This window comes from Terrapene carolina, unplaced genomic scaffold (assembly GCF_002925995.2).
Source record: "Terrapene carolina triunguis isolate 2854851 unplaced genomic scaffold, T_m_triunguis-2.0 Scaffold113, whole genome shotgun sequence".
NCBI classification, from domain to species: domain Eukaryota; kingdom Metazoa; phylum Chordata; order Testudines; family Emydidae; genus Terrapene; species Terrapene triunguis.
The window spans coordinates 12,505,580-12,529,840 of NW_020664464.1; the positions used below are offsets into that span (position 1 = coordinate 12,505,580).

Sequence of the window (24,261 nt, forward strand, 5' to 3'; positions counted from 1 at the left end):
GTACTGTCTTGCCATCTGGGACAGCATTTTTGTATCTCCTCTCCTTACTGAATCGCCATGTGTTTTTCACGTCATCCAAAATGTATTCCTTGTCTGTCCTCTTTTTTTTTTTTTTTTCCCACTTTGAAGCTATTCTTTAACTCAAAATTTGGGATACAGTGTGTAATTCACTATATGGAATCATGTTGTATTTCAGTCACCTTCTAAACTTAGTATTTATAAATACATTTCACCTTGGAAAACATACCTTTTAGTCCATGTATGATTCACTCTAGAGTTGCTCTTACAGAGCTTGTCAGTAACATTTTTTACAGGGCTTATACTAGGGAGTCAAGTACAATGTGCACACCTTCTGAAAGGAAGAGTAATTTGGAGCTTTAAATTAGCACTTTCATAAAAATGGTAAATTGTCCGATCTTACTACTTTTCAGCATTAACTTGAGTGCTCTTTTCTAGTAATTTGAAACCAAGTAAGGCAGACAGTAAAGGGAAATTTTATTATGCCCCAAGGCATTTTTATTTTTATTGGAAGTCATGCAAAACGTGTCAAGCCAAATTCTCTCCTCAGTTTAGCGGGGGGGGGGAGTATGGTTACATTATGCCTTGAATTAGGCCTCTTCTCACCTGCTATTTGTATCTTGTACAAACATGAAAAAGTGAAGCAATTTGTTAGTTTAGTTTGCCACCAAAAGGAAAATTTTAGTATTTCCCTTCCTTAAATTTTGGTAGCCCATGTAATACTTGTAGGATACAGAAGTTAGGGGAAAGTATTTTTTGAAGAATGCCTCCGTTTTCTTTCCTGTCTCCTCTCCATCATTCTTTTTTGAAGGGTGGGGAAGAGAATGAACAAAGATTGTCAGCTGCAAGGAAAAGGTACCAGTTCTGGTCAGTTTTACATAACATCAGGCATAGTATGAGAAGTGCTCCTATTGAAAATTTTCAGCTGGACTCTTTCTGTAGCAGTCAGAGGCAGCTGTGACAGAGATGTCAGCTTTGTGTTAAGGGGAGAAGTTGCCTATAAATACAGAAATAAATGGAAAAATAAAAGAAGTGCCCATTTGTAGTTTAAGGCTTACTGGGATAATACTTCACATAATATAAACAAATGAATGAAGGTTAATATTTCAGAGGAATTTGTGAGTGAGGACCAAAATAGATGAAAGTTTTTGTTGTTTGGTGGTGGTTTGTTTTTTAAAGACCTTTTTAATTAGGATGTTTAACTGTGATGGCAATGTTTCTCCCATTTAGGGAGGAGCCAAATTAGTCAGAAAAATAAATGGAACAACGAGTCTGGGAATTTTCTTTCAGTAGTTTTTTAATGAGTGTTTAAAGTTTTGCTGAATTAGGCCCTGCACTGTTGTGCATGTAGGCTGGCTTTATATACTGTGAGGAGTCCCACTGAGGTCAGTGGGGCTACCCACAGCAAATAAGACTAAGCATGTACACACGGCTTTGCAGGATCCAGGCCATTGATCTTGAAAAGGTGTTTGAATTTACTAATCAATTATCACACACTTCCAGGTTTTATGATTATTCTGTGTGAGAAAGATTAGCCAATTGATACTTTTTTTTTAAAGCAACTTCTCCTTTGAAATCCTACTGTTTTTTGAAGTTATGTTTTTAATAATTTAAACATCCTTAATCTTTTCCATTTCTTCACTTCTATTTCCTGATTAAAGGAAGGTTACTGCCACCCTCTTTCAGTCTCATGGGGAAGCTTCAACACTCATCCTCTTCAGGACCCTCCTCCTTTCCCCTGTGGGGAGGATACTAGTCCCTAGTAGTTCTCTGTGCACTGTTGGGTGCTTACGTATCATTAAATTGACTACAATCTAAAAACCTGGCTATAGGAAAGCTGCTGCTGTTCCTGGTACCCAGTCTCCTCTTCAGCAGCCCTCTGCTTTATGGAGAGAGTGTTGCCTTCTGTACAGAACCCCGTGGCAACAGATATTTGTTGCTTGATGTTTATCACCTGCCAGTGATGTGTATTTTGTCTGTGGTAGTGGACTCTTCATCTCTGATGAGGAGTGTTTGTTAACCAATCAGAACATTAGGATTCAGGTACCCAGTATTCCAAGAGGTTTTAAAATACAATGTTGCCTGCCCTATCTTCTAGTTGTTTAAGTGAGCATGTTATGTAAGCTAACAAGTTACATTTCTGGTTTTAATGGATGAGAAGTTAAGTTGGTCATCTACACAATTTTTCTTTTCTTGAACTGACTTTTTGAACAGAAAATCCCCAGTTCCTTCATGTGGGAGATGTTATTGATGGAGTGGACATGAGGGCAGAGGTTGGAGTTCTCACTAGGAATATCCTAATCAAGGGAGAGACAGAAAAGTCCTGCTATGCTGGCAATCAGTGTCAATACTTCAATTACGATACATTTGGTGGACAAATCAAGGTTTGAAAAACTTTTAAGTAGCTTCCTTAGATTGAGGATGATTTCTGAGCCAAAGTATTAATTCTAAATTTGGGGTGGGGGGGGGGGAGGACTACTTTGTTTCAATATCCTCTAACCTGATATTCACTAAATTCTCACTGAGTGGTTCTATCGATATTTCTTCTCATCTTTCCTAAAACTGGAATTCATTTGCCAAGAATTAGACTGAAGAATCAGGGACAAGGAAATATTAATGTGTATAATGTTATTAGAAGCCTGTTGCTTATGTTTATATTGTGTATTATTCAATGCATGGATGATTTAATATACCAAGGGCAAGATCTTCAAAAGTGACTGGTTTTGGGTACCCAACCTGAGTCACTTTAATGGAGCTTGATTTTCAAAAAGTGCTGAGCACATACCATCTGAAAATTTGGGCCCTTTTATGGCATCTCCTGTTGGGCACCCAAAACCAAGAGTCACTTACTAAAATAAAGGGATATAGAAGGAGCATTAGTGTTACCATTTCGTATATCTTGCATGGCTGTATGTTAAAGGAAGATTAAGGCTGAGATGGAAAGCAGTAGTATGGAAACTAGTGGTTAAAGCAGGGATTCCCAAATGTTTTGCTGGTATGACCACATTTTAATTGATTTCCTCCCGGGACCCCAGACAGCATGAAGGATGCCAGTTTGAAGAGCAAAATAGCCTCCGCTGCCTAACATGACTTGACATACGCTGCACGTGAGGTCACGCTGCATGGAGGACACCATTTTGCTCTACAAAATGGCTCTTTCGCACAGCGGAACCTCTCATTTATGATGCATGTGAGGTCATGCTGTATGGAGGATACTATTTTGTAGAGCAAAATGGTGTTCCCCAGGCACTGTGACCTCACACACACCATACATGCGAGGTTACACAGTGCAGAGCAGAATGGTGTCCTCCCCACACTAGGGATCACCTCAACCCCATTTGCTGATGGTGCAACCCCATTTGGGGTTGAGACCCACAGTTTGGGAAGCTGGGTTAAAGATAAAACTTGCCATATTCATTCCAATGGGATTAAATGCAAGGAGTGATTGAGGTGTTATGGTTGTGCCCAGTAGATGTTAGAAATGTTTGAGGCTTCATCCTTTTAAAATGCAAATTGCTTTGCTTTCACTGTGGGTTTATTTTTTTTGTTTTTTTTGTTTTTGTCACAGGCTTAGTCTCCTTTTTTAAGTGTGGGGTATAGATTTTAGTTTCATAATGCTGGAAATAATGGTGGGAAAGATCTACAGTCTCTCTTTTGCTGTAGGCTTTGTTTTGTGGGAGGGGAATAAATTGGGTTTTAAGTTTCCTATTGTGATTAAGATAATGCAGTGGAGAAAGATGTTGACAAGTTGTCAGCATTACAAAGCTGGTCTTTGACTGCTACAATAACTCAAATTGATGAATGAAGATGGAACAGAAAACAAATATTCTGAGACATCAGAGTTGTTAAATTGTTCTTGTGAGTCTTTTCTGAATAGTTGGGCAGATGTTGCTAAATTTACATTAGCATTTGTTTATAAAAACATCTACCACAAAGCATTTTTCAGCTTTTGTTAATTTGTAAAATAGGCTATTACAATTAGTTAAAATGTCTGGACTCAGTAGAAACTACAGGCTGATAAGACCCCTTTACATGGAAAGAACGGTGTAAGTGTTGTACTGTACATCCGAGTCAGGCCTTAATTTGTAGCTTTAATGTTTCATTACTGTGTGTGTTTAAACATTAAGGGTCAGATCCTCAACTGATGTTAACTGGGAGCAAATGCAGCAAGGCCGATTTCTGTCAGCCGTCAGCATTACGCTGGTTCTAAATGCCTGTGTGGCTCGAAAGCTTGTCTCTCTCAATAAAGCTATTAGAGAGACGAGGTGGTAAATGTAAGCTCAGCAGCTAAAAAGTTGAAATGGTCAATCACTGCTTCTTTAACTTGCCCACGACATGTAATAGTGTGTTTTTAAGGTATTTATATTTGACAGTCTAATTCACAAGCCCTCAAATGTGCAATGTGGGTAAGTTAATATTACAATGAGAACTTAAAGTTCTTGATTTGTCGTTAAATTTGCAAACTTAACTTCACATAACTCTAAGCATTTGCATTTAGTTTACTTTTTTAAGACCGAAGGAAGAAGAAATAGTTGCAGTTGCCCAATTGTGTTTTGTGCAATTCCATAACCTTAACAACTTTTGATGTACAATACTTAGCTGTGTAGTAGCCAATTATGCAATTTAATGTGAAAGTCCATAGTTCTGAGGGGATTGCCCATTGTCATGTAGCAAAAGAGCACGTCTTGAATCTAAAACTGCAGACTTAAGCTATGTCTACACTACAGATCTTATAGTGGCACAGCTGTACCGCTGTAGCTGAGCTGCTGTAAGGTCTCCTGTGTAGCGGCTCTATGCTGACAGGAGAGTGCTCTCCCACCCTCAACGAGCGGCAGTAGTTATGTCCGCGAAAGAGTATCTCCCGCTGACATAGCGCTGTCCACGCCAACACTTTTGTCGGTGAAACTTATGTCGGTCGAGGGTGTGTGTTTTTTCACACCCCCGACCAACAAAAGTTTTACTGACAAAAGTGTTAGTGCTGTAGACACAGACTTGCATAGTGACTTCCTTTGTGAGGGTTGGCCACACATGAACTTGTCTAGCTGGATTTTGTTTTAGTTTAGTGTGTCATTTTGATGCAGAAAGGATTCTCACTCCTTTACAGTCCTCACTTGTGGTGTTACGGGGATTGATTATTGAGGGTTTTATTCAAACGGAGAATTGTTTGGGAATCTGAGTAATTGAAAGTGCAGTTATAACAAAATTCTACTGGAAATTTAAACTAGAGTATTTGCTTCAAGGAATGTTGTAATAAAATACAAGTCTAGAAGTCTTCTGGTTTTGCTAAGTCCCTTATAGTGAGAGTTCAGGTTTTGTCCCTTGCTTATAGTAATCACAGAGGATTCATTTTAAAGGAACAGATTAGTAACTGGATTTTATTATTTCTCTAAGGTCTTGTGTGCACAAGTTAATTCCATTTCTAAACCGTGCAATCCCTTGTGTAGATGCTTAAATTAGTTAACCAGTTTGAATGTCCATACGATTGCGCATGTTTAATTAAATCAATTTCTAAACCAATTTAGTTAAATCAATACAACTTTTGTGTATATAAGGAGAAAAATTCTTACTTGTTTGACTATCATTTGGCTGTCTGTAAAGAATGTGCAATTTGTGAGAATTCCAGTAAGAGCCATTTAAAACTGACTTGCTGTAGCAATAAAATTCCTGATGAAACTTTTTGTTTTGGTAACATGAACATTTTGCTTATGTGCATGTCTCTTGTTTATGAAGGTCACCGATTTATAGATCTGGATATAAAGCAAAACATGAAGATTCTTCAGACTGATTCTTGTAATATTCCACTGTACTTGTTTGTGCATGGAGGAAATCAGTTCACTATGGCTTTAAATTTAAACTTTTACCAATTTAAAAGTGTAATTGATTATTCAGTTAAATCTTCTTGTTACACATTTCAGATTTTGAAGAATTTCACATCCGTTCATCTCTCCCATGTGGAACTGAGGCAAATGGGCCAGCAACTAATAGGAAGTTACCCTGTTCACTTCCACCGCTGTGGGGATGTGGATGAGAAAGGAGGTTATAGCTTCAGGACTTATCTGGAAGGCCTTTCCATTCATCATTGTTTCTCCAGATGTGTGACAATTCATGCAACTAATGGCTTGTTGGTAGGTGCCATGAAAGAGATGCCATTTCAAATTGTTTGAAAGTAAATGTTAGAAAGCACAGTCGGTGTGAAAATACTTTATTCCATTTTTCAGTTTAAATGTGCACGACATGACTAAAAAGTTAATACATAATTACCAGGTGTAAACAGTGACTTTTGTGACAAGTCTTGGTCTTTCTAATTGAATTTTTAGAGCCTTGCAGTGAGCCAACATCTTCAGAAAAAGTCTCTGGGGAATAAATAAAACTTGACATTTGACTTGGCCATTATTGCTGATATTGAAACTTCATTTTGCAGTTATGCCAAGATAGTAAAACTAACTGGCACTTGGCAAATAAATCTCAAATGAATGCTATTGCTAATGACATAATGAACTTGTATTTCTGCAGATAAAGGACACCATTGGTTATGACACACTAGGCCACTGTTTCTTCATAGAGGATGGCATTGAACAGAGGAATATTCTGTTCCACAACCTTGGACTAGTCACCAAACCAGGCACTCTTCTTCCCACAGACAGGAATAGCACCATGTGTATGGCCATTAAGGATAAAGTGTATGGAAATTATGTTCCAGTGCCAGCCACAGACTGCATGTGAGTATCTGGCTAAGAAAAGAAAATCAAATTAGTTGCAGTAATTAAATTTTGGAAAATCTCTTGTTGCTCTACAAATAGGCAAGATTTTTTTTTATGTAGGCTATCAAAGGTGGACAGCTGGAATACAACGTTGCTATTTAGAAAAAAGCATTAACAATCTGAACAACACAAATAGAATATATGAACAACTGTGTTGAAATACAGTCACTACTTGATATGGTACCTGATTCAGCAGACTTCTCTTCAGGCTATTTCCTTATTCTCATGCAAAGGCACCAGACTCTCTGAAACCACCATTTTTAATGCTTAATTCATAAATTAAGGTATCTGATTCCTTCTGTAAAAGCCAAATAAGATTATGCCACTTATTAACAAAATGGTTTATCATTACATGTAGTATTTTAACCACTTTAAACAAGAGCTTGCAGGAGGACTTCTGAAAGAAATGGAGACAATTTTCTTTAGGAAAATATGGCTTTCTTCATGATTTCTTACTTGAAGCTCATGACAGACTTGCTTTGTATGTCAAATTAGCACTCGCTAATTTGCTAGATATGAATGCTAAGTTTTCTGTAGGGATTTTACCATTTGTAGCATCTGAATTATTTATTGTTTCTGAATAATATATTGCAGGGCTGTTTCAACATTCTGGATTGCTCATCCCAACAATCATCTTATAAATAATGCAGCAGCAGGCTCACAGGTGAGGCACATAGATATTCTTTGACACAAACTATTCATATTTCAGATAACTAAGGCATACACTATTAAAAAGGTAGGCATTTCAAAGTTTCACGTGTAGATGTATTTCTTTTTATGTTTAGAAGTACAATGGCATTTTACATGCAAGCTGTCCCTTCTAAATTGGCATTTGAAAGATACTGAACATCTGTTCTGAAGAGAAAAGAAGATAATTCTTCCTTTTCTGAATTATTAATCCTTATATTTGTGACAGTGTGTATAGTGAATCATTTGTGAACAAGGGATCTTACGAATACATCCATGCTAATATTAAGGCTTCGATATTTTCTGTAGTTTATATTGTTAGCGTATTGTGTGGCTACTGTTCAGGACTTGAAATTTTGGTCATATTCAGTGGAATACAAAATAGCTGTGCTGTTTTTTTATTACAGTGAACTGAGATGTGTTAATTGTCTTGGCTATGTGTTAGTCTGTTGTTTCTCAACACGGATACCTAAAATGCTGTGACAAGCAGAACACAAATCCTAGAATGATGAGACCCTTCTATCACCAGATATAGAACATGAGCAGGGTTTTGGTGACTTATAATCATTCTCTTCTCCCCGGTGGCAAACTGTAGGGTACAGCGGAGCAGCTCTATAGCCACTATTCAAGCCTTTTGGGATAGAGCATCCCTATTGCTCTTGAGCATTCCCTACAGGAGGGTTTTACTTAAGAGCTCAGATCTTTTAGTCACACCATATTAGCGCATTCAGAGATGGCATGGAACTCTCCCCTGGTGTACTGGGACTGCAGAGGCTACTACTCCACTACTGTGTCCTGGCCACCTCACATGCAGGGTAACATATGGGGTGGAGGGTTGCAGGCTTCTGCTAACTGGTAAATGTCACTTTTAAGAGTGGTTGCTTGGGGAATTGAGAGAAGATGGAGAGCGACACAGGTGTGTGAAATAATTGTTGCATATTATTGGCTCAGAACTCTGAACTGGCCAGACTTCTCAATTTTTTTTAAAGCTCTTGGGAGTTTTTTTTGCTGTATCATTAAATCTTGATATGGGCATAGTGAGCAATTCTTAAAGACAAATAAGTGGAAAATATTTGTGTATATTCTACAATAAAATGATTTGCTAGCTAGCTAGCTGAACAAAAATATGATTGAGTACACAGAAATGTAATGTGTCATTGAAATGCAAAAGGTTACAATTTTTCCTAGTGACTTTGAGTTCAGACTTGAAATGTTCAAAATTAGGAGATCTTTGTGGCTAAAATTTTCCTTTTTCTGTGTAACCATGTAATAATGCATACAGCCTCTTTCCCCCCACCCCCACCCCAATTTTTAGTTATACTGCAGACAGGTCTTTTTTTCAGACATGATTTAATGTGGAATTCATTGTGAAAGGATATCGGTTGTGTTTTCATTTTATTGTTTGAGACATGTAAATTATGTTTAAAATGCATTTGATTTGTTGGAGAGGTCAATATAGCAGTAATGATGATTTAAACATGCTGGCACTAGACAGATCATTGTCACTTTTAAAACGTGTTCTCACCCTCTTCTTTGCAGGATGCTGGAATATGGTATTTGTTCCACAAGAATTCAACAGGAGATTCTCATGGTTTATACCCTGAAACCAAAGCAGAGCTTACACCATTAGGCATCTTCTATAACAACAGAGTTCATTCTAATTTTAAGGTAGTGTACTAATAGCTTGATACCTGGGCTTTAATAACTATAATATTTCAATATTAAGACCTGCATGATTAAACAAAAAAATCATAATGGCAAAGAGAGGTGACTGAAAGCTTGCTCTTCTTGAAATTGGTTGTCTAGTAGTGCAGTCCCTTGTAATGCTCGTCCTCAAAGTAGTTTTGGTGTTTAATATTCTCTTTTTTAAAAGGTGAGGAGTTGTCGAATTACACCGAAAACAAAAGTCCATAATTTATAGTTTTTGCATAATGTGCTGACAGAAATTGTTAGTTTCTCAACATTGAAATCTGAGATACTGCTCAGTGTTTTAAGGCTGTCATTTGGCACTTTGAAGTACAATGATCCTTGAGAATCAAGGTATACCACAGATCAGGGTGGCTATGAACTGAAAGTTGTAGTTCATAAACTGTCAGTGACCTGTTTCCCTTGGGTCATTAACACACAGACTTCAAGTGCTTCTTTATCATCTCACAGTATTTGATTTGAGAAGCCCATAGACGATTTCATATGGTCGTTTGGCAACAGCTCAAATCTATGGTACCAGTGGGTACACGCAAGGGACTCTTGAGCCATTGAAAGTCATTCCAATTTATTTAAATTCGCAAACTTCAGTTGACAAAATAAGATACTGTCTCTTCTACATTTTTTGCCTTATAAATTCACAGTGAGCCCTTCAATAAAAAGCATTATAATTTCATGGTAGCTGCTCTGTATGGCAATTTACATCTTGATTTTATAAAACCATCTAGAAAAACAACACGGAGTCCGGTGGCACCTTAAAGACTAACAGATTTATTTGGGCATAAGCTTTCGTGGGTAAAAATCCACTTCTTCCAGGTATCTGAAGAAGTGGGTTTTTACCCACGAAAGCTTATGCCCAAATACATCTGTTAGTCTTTAAGGTGCCACCGGACTCCGTGTTGGTTTTGTGGATACAGACTAACAAGGCTACCCTTCTGATACTTAAAGCCATCTAGGTATTTCTTTACCCATCTATATTAGCTTAAAGGTGACATAATAAGAGTTCTCTGAAAGTCAAGTCCTAAACAGTAAATTTTACATACCATATACTTTGGGATGTTAGAAACTGACTTTTTTTCTTTCTTTCTTTACTTTTCTGGTTATAATAGTCTTTCCTGCTCCAAATAACAGTGACAGTATCACAGCATGGATGCACAGCTTTATGGGGGCTGTACATTAAAAACAGTTCTATTTGAAAATTGAAGGCAGTTATTGAGAGTTGGACAAACTTGTATTCAAATGAGAAGTATATTATAATAGAGGTGCTTAAACCAAATCACACATTCCTATTTATACTAAAATGTGGTTGAAGGTAGAGAATATTCTAAGCCAAGACTTCAAGTTTTTGTGAGGTGACTATGCAGTAGAAGAGTTAATAACATTTGAAAATAACAGATTTCAAATGTTTTTAATGAACATTTTCAGTCCTGTGATAGCACTAAGTGTTGTTTGAGAGATATTTCCCCAGGCTATGTTAGCTAAGGGAAATAGAGCTAAAGAGAGTACGTTTAAAAAACAAACAAACCCAGCATTGTACACTCAGCGACTCACTGTTTTGTGAACTCAATTTCAGATTTATCGCGAAAGATAATTTTGTAAAGCTATCTGGGGCCGGGTCAGGTAAATTATTTGTTTCTTTCCTTACTTGTTTCAGGCTGGCTTATTTATTGATAAAGGTGTAAAAACCACCAATGCTAGTGCTGAGGATCCAAGGGAATATCTTTGTCTGGACAACAATGCGAGGTAAATTCTGTTCTTTCAATACTATTGAATGCATATTAAAATTTTAAAATAGCTAAGTTCTCAGAATTGAATCCTCTCCTTTCAAAATATTAATAACCTAATATTAGAAAGTGTTGTTTAAAAAAATTATTTGCAGTTATGGGCAAAACCTGATAACAGAAATCTGACAACTATTTTATGTATATGATCACACACCCACACCGACCCACCCACCAGTTTTTGAATCAGCAGAGCATGCTGTGTTCTGGGAGCTTGCTGCACCCTCGTCCTGAGCTGGCTCTCTCAACCATAGTAAGCCATTATTTTCAACAGGCTCTGAAAAATGTTTTCCTATCTGATGTGTAAAGTTGAAAACCTATTAAAGGCTATTGAATGCTGGACTCCCTGGCTTGTGGTTCAGTCTAAAGCCGTGGTTCTCTATCAGGTGTATGCAGAGGTCTTCCAGGGGGTACATCAACTCATCTAGATATTTACTTAGTTTTACAACAGGCTACAGAAAAAGCACCAGCAAAGTCAGTACAAAATAAAATTTCATACAGTCAATGACTTGTTTATACTGCTCTGTATACTATACACTCAAATGTAAGTACAATATTTATATTCCAATTGCTTTATTTTTAATTATAATTTAATTATAATTTTAATTCTATAAAAATGAGAAAGGAAGCAATTTTTCAGTAATAGTGTGCCGTGACACTTTAATATTTTTTATGTCTGATTTTGTAAGCAAGTAGATTTTAAGTGAGGTGTGACCTGGAGGTATGCAAGACAAATCAGACTCCTGAAAGGGATTCAGTAGTCTGGAAAGGTTGAGAGCCACAGGTCTAAAGGACCTAGTGAGAGAGACTTTCAAAGGTACAACTCAAATTGCAAGTAAATGGGAGTTGGTCACCTAACTGCCCTTCATGCCTTTGAAAATCTCTCACTGTCTTCCAGCAGCTTATTGAATATGTAGCTCAACAGTGCAACTTGAGAGCATCTCTTGCAGTGTATTAATTGATTCGGTATACATAGACACATTCCGAATTCTCTCCAGGATTCCTAACGTAGCTTGCTCAGTGAAAGAATAGTGGAGAGGTTCTTTCTTACAGGCTGGCTGGCTGACTTTTTTTTTTTTTTTTTTTTTTTTTTTCCCCCTTGCACTTCAAATAAAATTAATGTGCACATTTAATCAAATTTCAACTGAGGCGAAACTGAATAGTTGCATCTACCCCATACCCTGCTGAAGGATCTAGTAAAATAAATAACCTTCAAAGTCTTAATTTTCCTGAGCTGGAAAATGTCATTGGGTAAGAGGACTATATTTGTCTATTTGAACTGACCTCTGTTTAGGAAGGGGACAGCTGAATGATAGGTGTGGACGTAGAGAGGAAAAGGCAAGACTCTGAGAACATACTGTACTTCATGCTTTGGAAATGAACTCACGCTTCAGAAATTATGACGGAAGGCAGATAAGACCAGTGTGAATTACCAACAAAGTAATCATAGCTAGGGATTTGAGACAAAGTAGTACATGGCACCTTACGAAAATATACTGTCCTTAATACGCAATCTGTCCTTTAAAAGAATCTGACAGACTGCATAAATATGATTATTAGATAGTATTAGCTGAAGAAGAATTTAAAATAGTCCATTTTTACTTTAAAGTTGGACTTCTCCCTCACTAAGGTTTAAATTAACTTTATTGTAAAGTTACTTTGTATAATATACTACAACATATTTTTCCCAGATGAAACTGCAGAAAAGACTTTTAGTTAATCTTCATACATTTCATTGTTGCCTGAACTGATGTACAGTGACATGATTAGTGTGTCAGACTGGTCAGCCATCCATAGTTCTTAAATTCAGGCCCAGATGTTCTTGTCCCAGCAGAAGTCAATTTGCTGTCAGAAAATTTTATTTTTTAAACAAGGTTCCTTGACGCTCTGGATCACTGAGTGGGCAGAAGTAGGCCAGCTGTGAACTGCTTCCTTCTCTGTCCCTTCTCTGCTACTGATGCCTCTGGGGGCAGAGTAGAGAGTAGTGGCTGAGGCAGGCAGGAGAGGAAGGTATAATGTCTTTCAACTTCCTAAACCGTAAATGTGGTGCAGAGAGCTTCCTAATGTGTAGGATTGGACCAAGTTTCATAGCAGTTATTTTGTGGGTTTTCACCCTTCAACAAATGTACCTGTACCTTTTGATTCTGTCTAGTTACTTTTGTGTTCAAATCAATAAAAATACAGAGTGGGTATGAATTATTTTCCACTTTCCCAGTTAGCTTAAAACAGGGAAACCGAATATGCCTTATGCCCCTGGGGCTCTCATGGGCTCCCCAACTGGCATCACCCCCAGCCTGTACCCAGGGTATTTCTTCCATCCTCCCTGTTGCTTTTGTGTTTGTAGTACACTGCTACACTGAGTCAAAAATAGGCTGCAGCTGCCACTATGTGGGACCAGCTGGGCAGCAAGTATGGAGGAGCGGAGAAACATATTTGTCCTACCCCAATGAAGAGCACTCCACAAAATTAGGTGCACTTGAGAGGTCTAGGAGGGAGCAGTCAGCACCCATCCCTCCAGCCTTCTGTCTAGTGCAACCACAGCCCCACATGCCCTTTCAGTGGCAGTGTCAATTTTCCTCCTCTCTCTCCATACCCTCAGATTAATGCTTTAAGGAGAAGGGGAGGGAAGAAAGACCCAAGGGAAGGCAAGAAAGAAGAAGAGGGTGAGACTCAAGTTGTGGGACAAAGGAGTCGGGGAACAGGAAGTCGCAGCTCAGGAAGAGTAGGATGGGAATCCATAGTGGGAGATATCCTAGCCCTTCTGGGAAAGGAAGAGAAGCGTAATGTTCCATCTCTTTTATTGCTTCTTTCCAAGAATAGGATGGTCAGATCTCTGAAGACACTGTTGTGGGAATGGAGAATTGTGGGGGCACTCACAGTGAAATTAGGGTTCTAGTCTCTGTCATCTTTCAGTGTGGGCCTTTTTACCTCAGGCATGTTGCAGGAGCTGATTTTGCCTGTCCAGTGAGTGCAAGTGTTTATATCTTGGTATATACCACAACAGTGTATGTGTGCACAGAGCATAAATCAGATACCTTCCTTTCAGGTGTTTTTTTTTTTTTTTTCTTCTTTTTTTCCTCCCTTTCTAAGGTTTCGACCTCATCAAGATGCCGACCCTGAGAAACCCCGAGTTGCTGCTCTGATTGACAGACTAATTGCTTTTAAAAACAATGATCATGGGTCTTGGGTCAGAGGAGGGGACATCATCATTCGGAACTCTGGGTAGGTATCCAAGAGCAAAGCTCTGCCTGCTATAAAAAGACATTCTCTTGGACAACGGTATAAAAGCTAGTAGAGTTGTGAGTTGTAAAGTCTGGAAAAGCCTATATTAAAGTAGAGTTATGAGAGAGAATGTCAGAGCTAAACCAGTGAAGCTGTTTGTCTCATTCCACTAATGGGCTGAAACGAAGTCCATGCAAGATTACATGGGAATTTCATTTAAATAAGAAGCAAACAAGGATTTAAAATGGCATGATAGAGAAAATTTAAGTCCAAAAATTAACAGAGACCATAGAAAGTACTTTTTAATCTTTTGACTTTTAGTATATTTGAGGTTTCTCTAAAGCTATCATATTGCCACTAAACAAAACCATATAGAAACAGTTATACTGATTTTAAAACACCAGAAATCTCTAAGTATAATAGCTTCGGTGATTTTTTTTTTTTTTTTTTTTTGGTAAGTTTCATTTCATACACAGATTAAGATTCGATTCAGTTTGAAGTGAATCTGTGCTCTGATCCTTTGAGAAACTAAAATAAAAACACACATTTCATGAACATTAAAATATTGTATTGTACATGATTTGAAATTCGCTCTATTCAAAAATAAATTTCTCTTGTAGGTTTGCTGACAATGGAATAGGTTTAACTTTTGCCAGGTGAGTATTTTTGTACTGGATTTCATCGCTATGTTCAGTTTTCCTAGCTTAATTTTTCACAGTATATGTCAAAAAATAAGTAGTAGATGTGATACTAGGGCTATTTAGAAACCCAAATGTAAAAATATTAGAAATGTGAAAATGACAATAAGAAGGCCAAGAGGGTTTACATAAGGGGAATGTCTCACCACTTTTGACCCGGAGTCTGCTTCTGCTGGAGCTCTGATACATCGAGTCATGATACTAGATAATTAGATGACATGACCAGAACTCTAGGAAAGTGTACAACAGGTGTTCTCAAACAGGGGGTTGGGACCTCTCAGGGGGTCACGAGGTTATTACATGGGGGGTTGTGAGCTGTCAGCCTCCACCCCAAACCCCGCTTCACCTCCAGCATTTATAATGGTGTTAAATATATAAAAATGTGTTTTTAATTTATAAGGGGGAGTCGCACTCAGAGGCTTGCTATCTCAAAGGGGTCACCAGTACAAAAGTTTGAGAACCACTGCCAACATCCTAGCTTTTCACCTTGTATAATTAAAATGTTCTTAATACTGAAAATACAAGTTTTAAAGAGTGGACTGGAAGTCAAGGGGAATAAGAAAATGTAATACTTACAATTAATTTGATTTAATGCACATACAGTTGTTTTTTTTAATTTTTTTTAAGGCGAGGGTTTTTGAAAAGCAGGGATTAAATTGTATATTGCAATACACTTCTAAACAAAAGGCTTAGCCTCCTTTGCTTAGATAAAGATAAAAAATAGTTAGAACTTGTAGGATGTCTTTTTATTTCAGAACAATATAACTTTCCTGTTTGCTGTAGTGCCATATCAGTAATCTCGAACTTCATTTTGATAGTGACGGAAGCTTCCCAAAAGATGAAGGCTCCAGCCAGGAAATATCAGAATCTTTGTTTGTTGGCGAGAGCAGGAATTATGGCTTTCACGGTGGCCAAAACAAATACTCAGGAACTGGAGGAATAGACAATAAAAATCGCACTCTGCCTAGAAATCGGTAAGTGTTTCAGTGGGCAAAACAAAGTTGCTTTTTCCAAAATTTACTTTTTCAGTTTGATTGAAAATAGCACTATAAATTTAGAACTAGTATTACATTGCATGGAATAAAAAAACACTCCAAGATAGCACATGGCTACAAGGGGATCTGCATGGTTTGGGGACTTGATGGCAGAATGTACTACCTTCTGCTTCTGGGCTGGCAGTTTGAATCCAGCCGAGAATAGTAGTGACTAAAAACTGTTAGTCTGATGGAAGGTGGGTAGCTTATATCAAATTAGTTTGACCATCTCAGTCCTGTTTCCAGTGAACAGGTGTTCACATCCCAAAAACTATTACCACAGTTGGTGCTAATTTACACCTTTATTGACCCTCCGTAGATCCTCTCAGATGTAGGAGTGGTCCTTCCAAGGGCACAGTTAAGGCACGTTAACATAGCAGTGTGGGAAATCTTTCACTGATATTGCCCAGTATTTGATGAATAAGAGGACTTCAGTCTCCTGAGTGGTCAGTTTAACAGTGTCACAGTTTAGGGAAACTGCACCTGTATTCTCACTCTATGGGCCTTCATGGTGCCCACTCTGAGGCTTCCAGCTCCCCAGTCGTCTCCTCTCTTGCGTGGAGACCCACTCCTCTCTCCCTTCTGACTGGAGTATTTCTAGGCTGAACAGTTCCTTGCCTTCACTGTTATTCCCAGCAAAAGCCAGTCTGCTTAAGCACACCTGCTTGCTTTAATATCAGAGACTAATAATAAGCCCCAGTGATTTAGCTATCATACAGTTCTTTCTAAGCAAGCATATTTGTTTCTTAAGATAAAAGCACTACAGAGGGAACCTTAAAAACAACAACAACAAAACATACATGTATGCAAATAAGCTTACCAGAGATCACCCCAACTCTAACCTAGGCTCTGTCACGTGATTAATTCTTCAAAACCCACCCAGGGGTTTCAAGTTCATCACACTCTTTTTGTTCACAACGAGAACACGGTCTTATAGGGCCTCAATTGGCCAAGGTCCTTCCAATTCTTCCCTAAATATTGGGGACCTCTGGACCTAAGTTCCCTATAAGCTACGTGGCCACGCAGCAGCCTATTTAGCACTGCACAGGCGCTCAGGGAACCCACTTGCTGGGACCTGCTGCAACCAGGGGAGGGATGCCCATAAGCGCTGATTTTCCCCTTTAGCCAGGGGTTGCTCCTCCCCTTCCACCATGTCCCTGCCCCGCCTTTCCTGTCCCCCTCCTCCCCCATCCTATCTCTTCCCCTGAGTGTGCCCCCTTCCCGCTCTTCCTCCTCCCACCCAGAGCTTCCTACATGCCACGAAACAGCTGTTGGTCAGTGGAGCCACCGGCAGATGAAAGGTGTGGAGGGAGCTTGGCTGCCAGTGGGTGCTGAGCAGCACCCACAAATTTTTCTCTGTGAGTGCTCCAGCCCTGAAGCACCCACGGAGTCGGTGCCTATTGAGGCACCCCTCCCCCGGCTCCAACTCCCCTCCCTGTGTCAGACAAGCTCCACCTCCCCAACGGCTTGCCTTGGGAAACTTATTCACCCACTGCCAGATAGCACCCCTTGCCTCACATAAGAAGGGAGAAGGCGTAGGGCAGATTCAGCTTAGGGTAGCTCTGTGCTGGTGGGCCATCTGAGAAGTTTAAGATGGTCTGGAAGCCTGAGGCTCCCTGCCTGCCCAAGCACATGGGACTCCCAATTGGGCACTTCTGCTGTAGGGGTCCCACAGTATCCTAGGAGGGAGAGGCAAAGGGGAATAGTTTGGTGGGCTGCAGGCAGCTTGGCTCCCTTTTCTAATTCTAGAATTTGAAGTGTAGGTTCTTACCTGTAAGTAAATAGTGGAGGGAAGACTTCATTTGTCTTTAGTGTCCCACTCTGCAAACCATTGTCTTAGCACTACATTCTTAATGCTTTTAAATGAAGGGAAGCATTGCCTCTCAAGGACCCTGAACCAAGACTTCTAACAGGTCATGTATCCGTGTGTGTGTATTAAACATATTCTGTTTTTAACAGGACATTTCCGATCAGAGGTTTTCAGATTTATGATGGACCCATTCATCTTACCAAATGCACATTCAAAAACTTTGTGCCGACTGTTGATAGATACACCAGTGCAATTGGATTCCTATTGAAAAACCCTTGGCAGTTGACGCCTAAAAACAACATTTCTCTCATTAAGTTTGATACAAATGTAAGCTTAATGTAAAATTAATTTTCAGTGGATGGGGTGGAAAAGGGAGACTTCATGGAGTAGGGAAGGATGAACTGTGTACAGTGTCCCATGCAGGAGATCTATTTTGAGAGAATTTTGGTGATGTCCTCTTATTTCTTCAAACAAAGGGGAATCACATGTGCACTCTCGGTATTGCTTCTACCTGCCCTATTTCTGTGCTGACTGCCACCACTGGGCCTGGGTTGCCTTTTCCCTGCTTCCCTGCAAGTACCTGCTTCTCTTCAGGTGAATGTGCCCAAACTGAGGTCCCCCAGGTAATGTCTGCTGAGCAAGGGAGTTGTAGTTTGGAGAAGGGGAGTCTGCCACATTTAAGGACCTTTTGGGCTGCTGAAGAAGGCTCCAGAAAAATTGAAAAGGCTGGCAGATGAGGAGGTGAGATTAAGCAACTTCTAGGGGACATATGCATGTCCTACATTTCCCATTTTTGGTGTCTGTCCCATGCTAGCATTGAGATGGATGGGTTTGGATAAAATGTCAACCAGCTTCTCCTGCCTTCGCTTACAATTAAGACTGAATTGGACCTTTGAAGGTTGAAAACTATACTTCCTCCATTGTCACATGCCTTTGAACTTCCTGATTTCAGCCAGAAATGCTTGTACTTAAAATCTCATGAGAAGTGCTGTTCTTGTACTATTTCTGGCTTACCAGGAAGTTCAGAAAATAACAAGTGCCTGTTTGTGTGAGGTTTCTAGCCCAAAGAGTTTCCAGTCCAAACTTCTATTCAGAACAGAGCTTCCAGCCTTTTTTTGAAATTTGCACATCATTAATTTAGAGTAATCTATTCTCTATAGCCAATTACATTTACAAATATGTATTCTCTTAGTCTGGAAACTAACTTTTTTCTTTTTTATCTTGTTTGCTTGCTTACTCTGGTTACAAGAGTTACTTAAATCATTGAATTCTAATATAGAATTCATAGTAAAGTGAAGAACTACTCCTATTAGGCTGTGCAGTTGCTGACCGAGCTGTATAGTGAGGCATGAAACCAAAGACCAGTGCCTCCCAACCCGAGCTCAGCTGTGGAGACAGGATATAGACAAAAATGAGGTTTTGGTTTGGGTTTTTAATGCTTGCTTTGAGAACAAAAAGTGATTGTAGACGTGTAATGATAATAATGAGACAAGATTCTTTAAGACCTGAGGCAGCTGAAATAATAAATTTGCAGTCATAAATACACTTCTACCCCGATATAACGCAACCCGATATTACACGAATTCGGATATAACACGATAAAGCAGTGCTCCGGGGGAGCGGGGCTGCGCACTCCGGTGGATCAAAGCAAGTTCGATATAACGCGGTTTCACTTATAACGTGGTAAGATTTTTTTGGCTCCTGAGGACAGTGTTGTATCGAGGTAGAGGTGTATTAACATAAAATTCTGAAACATTTTAGCAGAAGTCTGGGCTTCATGTGTTAACTGAAAATCGCGCCTACTACAAAATAATAAAATTCTGTTTTGCAAGACTATGTTGTCCTTGTTAGAGAAGTTATTCAGCTCATAAACCTTTTCAGACTCCTGATTGTCTTTGCATACATGGAAATGTTTATCAGTGTGTTTACTAACTGTATACATGCAGTAGCACTACTGAAATTGGTGGCTTTATGAGAGAGACTTAATTGGAATATTTCACTTCCCTTTTATGGTCAGGTTTCTCTGAAAGTCTTCTTTGGTAAACCTGGTCCCTGGTTTGAAGACAGTGAGCTGGATGGTGACAAGAACTCAATATTCCATGATGTAGATGGTTCTGTGACTGAATACAAGGACACTTGTGTTGGTAGAATGGATAATTTCCTGATCCGACATCCAAAGTGCATTAATGTTACACAGTGGAATGGTGTGGTTTGCAGTGGGACCTATGCACAGGTTGGAACTATTGCAGTTCTTTGTGTATTCTATATTTTATATATATTGACACGACTTGAAGAAAAACATATCAAAGCCATGAAATGCCCTTCCTCTTTAGGTTTTAAAAAATTTATTTTGCACTTACTTTGCCTTCTAGATGGTTCTGAACAACTTGTTGGGGGAAGGGAGGGGATTATGATAGCAAATGTAATAAAGCGAATCTTTATGCAGTGAGTTGACTTGCCATCATCTGCATACCGCAGTCCTGTTGGCCAAAACTTTTAAGTGTGGGAGTTTTCTTATACTTGCGGTTCTGTTTCTCACAATATTTATTAAAAATGTGAAATATAGTTTTCTGAATACAAACCCCTCTGCTGGGATCAATTCCTAGCCTGTCACAGACTTTGTGTGTGATTTAAGTAAGTTACTGAATCCCTCTGTGCCTCTGTTTCCTATCTGTAAAATGGGGGAAATTATTGTCGGCCTTGTCTATTTAGGCTGTAAACTCTACAGGACAGCAGCTTTCTTTAATTGTGTGCACAGTGCCAAGCTCACTGGGGCCTCTAGGCATGACATCTAATTTTCTAGTGGTTCTGTTTATTTTCCCTCATATATATTGTTTCTAGTGAAACTGATCAAAAATTGTCAGATTACTTCAAATTTCTTCTCCTCCTTCTAATGCCTTTTTTTTTTTTTTTTTTTTTTTTTTTTTTTTTTTTTTTTTTTTTTTTATTTTTTTTTTTTTTTTTTTTTTTTTTTTTTTTTTTTTTTTTTTTTTTTAAGTTCTACATCCAGACAAGGAACCCACAGAACCTTACTATGACCATAGTACGAGACGAATACCCATTCCGCCCTATGGCACTCCGAGGTATTTACCAGCGAGCTGACTTTCAACAGTACCAGCCTGTAATAATGCTTCAGAAGGGCTATACGATACATTGGAATGGACAAGCTCCCCAAAGCACTTCTCTTTATCTCATTAACTTTAACAGGTATGTTTCTTTTCATTTTTGCCTTTGATCCAAAAGACACCATTGGAATACTGTGTTGCTAAAATAGTTGGGATACATTCAAAATTACAACCACGAGTAAGAATGGAACTTGATTTATCTGAAATAGCAAATATTAAAAGCAAAATGTGTACTGGAGACCTAGGCCAAAAGCTGTGTAGAGCTATACAGAAAACGCTGTAAAGAAGTATTTAAAGAAAAGCCCTATTGCTTTATTACTGCGTGAAGCTGTGCAGAGTAGAACCGCAAATGGTTCGACCTATCACTGGCCTTCTTAAGAGTCACTTGAAAAAGATGCAGTATGTTAAACTGGGAAATTAAAATTTGCATCCAAACAAGGTGGATTGATTTAAATCAGTGCCTTAAATCATTGAAATTTTTATCCTGATTTAAATCAGCAAGCAGGAAATCTTGATTTAAATAATTTTTTTCATGTTTTGCATTTGTACTTTTTAGTTAGTTACTTTTCTAAAAAAAAAAAAAATTGATTTTCATTGGTTGATAATCCATTAAAACATGTTGATTTGCAATTAAATATACCTTTACACTGAATTTGATGCTGCTTTTTGCTAACCAGGAGGATACTCTATATTTAAGCGGATATGCTTAACTTTCAACTGGATGATTGATTTTTGGTTGTCCCCCCGCCCCCACTTGAGTCATGTCAAGCTCAATTTGGATGGAAATTGAAATTCAGTTAAAAATGCACAAAAACATTTAATTTTTTTTATTAACTAAAACTACCTTGAATGTGCTGGCTACATAAGAAAAAAAACAAAACGGTTTTTATCAAAACACTGATTTATTAAACACAGGAAGTATTATCTGTAGTTAGTTTCTGGTCACAATGTTCTTCAAGATTTTAGAACTAGTGGACCTTCTCCTCTCACATACAGCTTTTATTCAAGAGAAAAACAGCTTTTCTGCTTTTTCAGCTCCCAAATGGTGTCTTAACTTTGAACAATTAGTTATTGAACTGAAATTGTTGAATAAACTGAAATGAAAATACTCTGACACAATTTTTGTTTCCACTACCACAAAAACAAGAAACTTGCTCAAATGAATGAATTATAACAATTTTGTTTCACTCTATTTCCAGGAATGACTGGATTCGGGTTGGACTCTGTTATCCATCAAGCACAATTTTTCAAGTAACATTTGATGTCGTTCAAAAGCAGACATCTGCTTTCTATAGTGTGGAGGACTATACATCAGTAACTTCGATGATGGAGCTGCAGAAAAATCGATCAGAGAAGAAGTTTTATTTTGACAACAGCACTGGGTAATTGTATATAGATTGATAATAAAAGGATACTTTATTTAATAGTAAAATTGCAAGTTCAGTAGTGTTAAGACTTGGCTCTGATGGCTGCTTAAGAAGGAAAATCTTATGGAGAAACACTAAGCATGTCGCCATGGATGTTTGGAAGAGTAATCTACATAACTTGTAATTATAAATGTAGTGGCCATCAGATCAGCACTTGTAAACGTATACCACAGCTACCACAGTTATTTCCTATTCTAAGTATGAGGAAAACTGTGGCATCTCAAATACCACAGAAAGGTACCTTTTGGCAAGTAACTGCTTTGTTAGTTTAGTATGGCTCAAATGTAAATGTTTGCCCTTCACCTCTTAAACAGAGTTTAAGAAAATTACTGTTGGTCCAGAAGGAATCAGACATATTTTCTTAAACTATGGAGTAAAATTTTCAAAAGTGACTTAGGCACTTAGGCTTGTCACTTTTGAAAATGGGGCTTAGGCTCCTAAGTCCCTTAAGCACTTTTGTGAATGTTACCACTGAAGACCGTAATAAAGCTTCCTTAGGAAAAAAAAACTATGTACACATTTTTTGCATGTTGTGGTTTTTTATTTTGTTTTTGTTCCCTTTTTTTAATTATAATCAGAATATTAGTATAAGATTTTTTGGATCTCTTATTAACTAGTTTGAGATAATTGTGTAGATAAACAGATGTATGTAGTCTTTAATATCATTTAGGTTTTCTTTTTTCATCTAGAAACTACAGTGACAAGCAACTATAGAAAAGCTGGTAGAGCTTATCAATATACCAATCTTCCAGTCCGGATGTGTTTATTGGGCTTTATGCACACTCAGAGCAATAAAGCTCTTTATTTTCTAAAATACACTCATATTTTTGCATATTGTACAATAAGAGCACTGTTGTTTTTGTTTGATTAATGTCTGATATGTTAATTGCCAGATAGCAAGTTTAGTGAACATTTGTTAAGATGTGTGCTGTGAAAGTTACTGGTTGGTGGGGGGGAGATGAGTGGTGATTTATGGTGGCTAAATTTTTTTTTTCTCTGTTCAAACAAATCCTGTCATAATGACTTTTCTAACAGTTGGAGGGTTCTAATATATATCACTCAAGACTTCCCTATTGTAGTAGTTATTACAGAACATTTACAGAGGACTGTACATTTACAGAGATTTAGAAAACAAAAACACATGACCATTCCCCTGTCCCTGAAAAGCTTGCAGTCTGAGGTCTCCTATGTTCACTAATCAGTACATTTGAGGAAATTTCGATTATGTAAATTTCTGTATTTTATCAAGTAGTTTTCTAATCTCTTGTATTATTTTGTGTTTAGATTGCTGTTTTTATATCTTCAAGCCAAATACAATAGGGATGGTCACAGTTATTGTTCAGCTCAGGGATGTGAAAGGGTCAAGATTCAGGCCACTGTTCAATCAAAAGAGATCAGTAACTGCATGACAAAAGCTTATCCAAAGTACTACCAAGCACCAACTGTTCTACAGCCAATGCCAGCCAAAACTACTGCACAGTGTAAAAATTGTGGCACAACTCAGGTAAAAAAATTCATAAACGTGTATGTAAATTACCAGTAGATATTAACTTCCACATAATTGCCTTAAATATTGTTTTCATGAAGGAGTGAGAATACTTCAGAAGCAGATATAACCTGGAAGAAAGTTCTGCTATTGTGTATATTGTTTACTACATAAAGGCAAGTCAGTTCAGTTCGAATGTATTCAAAATTTTTTGTAAAAGCTTTTTTTTAAAAAACAAACACTAAGGTTTGTAAAAATGATCCAATATCATTTTTTGTTAAAGTCCAAAGGGAACAGCCCCTCTAGTGTTTTTTCAACCTTAATACTGGTGTACTTCAAGAGCCTCTGTGCATTTGCAGTTAAGGGTTTTGGTGTCTCTAGCCATGAGGCTATGGAACTGTAAATAACAAAGCCATTCCTGCTAGGGAGTGCTCTCATGCTAAGATGACATCATTGTTTTTACACACACACACACACACACACACACACACACACACACACACACACA

General features: G+C 38.2%; 1 protein-coding gene across 2 annotated transcripts in view; it reads left to right on the forward strand.

The window, feature by feature from the left end:
* CEMIP2 (cell migration inducing hyaluronidase 2) overlaps positions 1–24,261 on the forward strand; it is a 74,899-nt gene that overhangs the window by 44,547 nt on the left and 6,091 nt on the right. For both annotated transcript variants that reach the window (XM_024211016.2, XM_024211015.3), the window contains exons 7-20: positions 2,233–2,402; positions 5,934–6,143; positions 6,532–6,737; positions 7,374–7,443; positions 9,006–9,134; positions 10,825–10,913; positions 14,042–14,173; positions 14,794–14,829; positions 15,690–15,845; positions 17,865–18,042; positions 19,733–19,948; positions 20,714–20,922; positions 22,040–22,222; positions 23,552–23,771. In XM_024211016.2, coding sequence (XP_024066784.2) covers positions 2,233–2,402; positions 5,934–6,143; positions 6,532–6,737; positions 7,374–7,443; positions 9,006–9,134; positions 10,825–10,913; positions 14,042–14,173; positions 14,794–14,829; positions 15,690–15,845; positions 17,865–18,042; positions 19,733–19,948; positions 20,714–20,922; positions 22,040–22,222; positions 23,552–23,771 — 2,204 coding nt within the window. The remainder of the gene's footprint in view (positions 1–2,232; positions 2,403–5,933; positions 6,144–6,531; positions 6,738–7,373; positions 7,444–9,005; positions 9,135–10,824; positions 10,914–14,041; positions 14,174–14,793; positions 14,830–15,689; positions 15,846–17,864; positions 18,043–19,732; positions 19,949–20,713; positions 20,923–22,039; positions 22,223–23,551; positions 23,772–24,261) is intronic.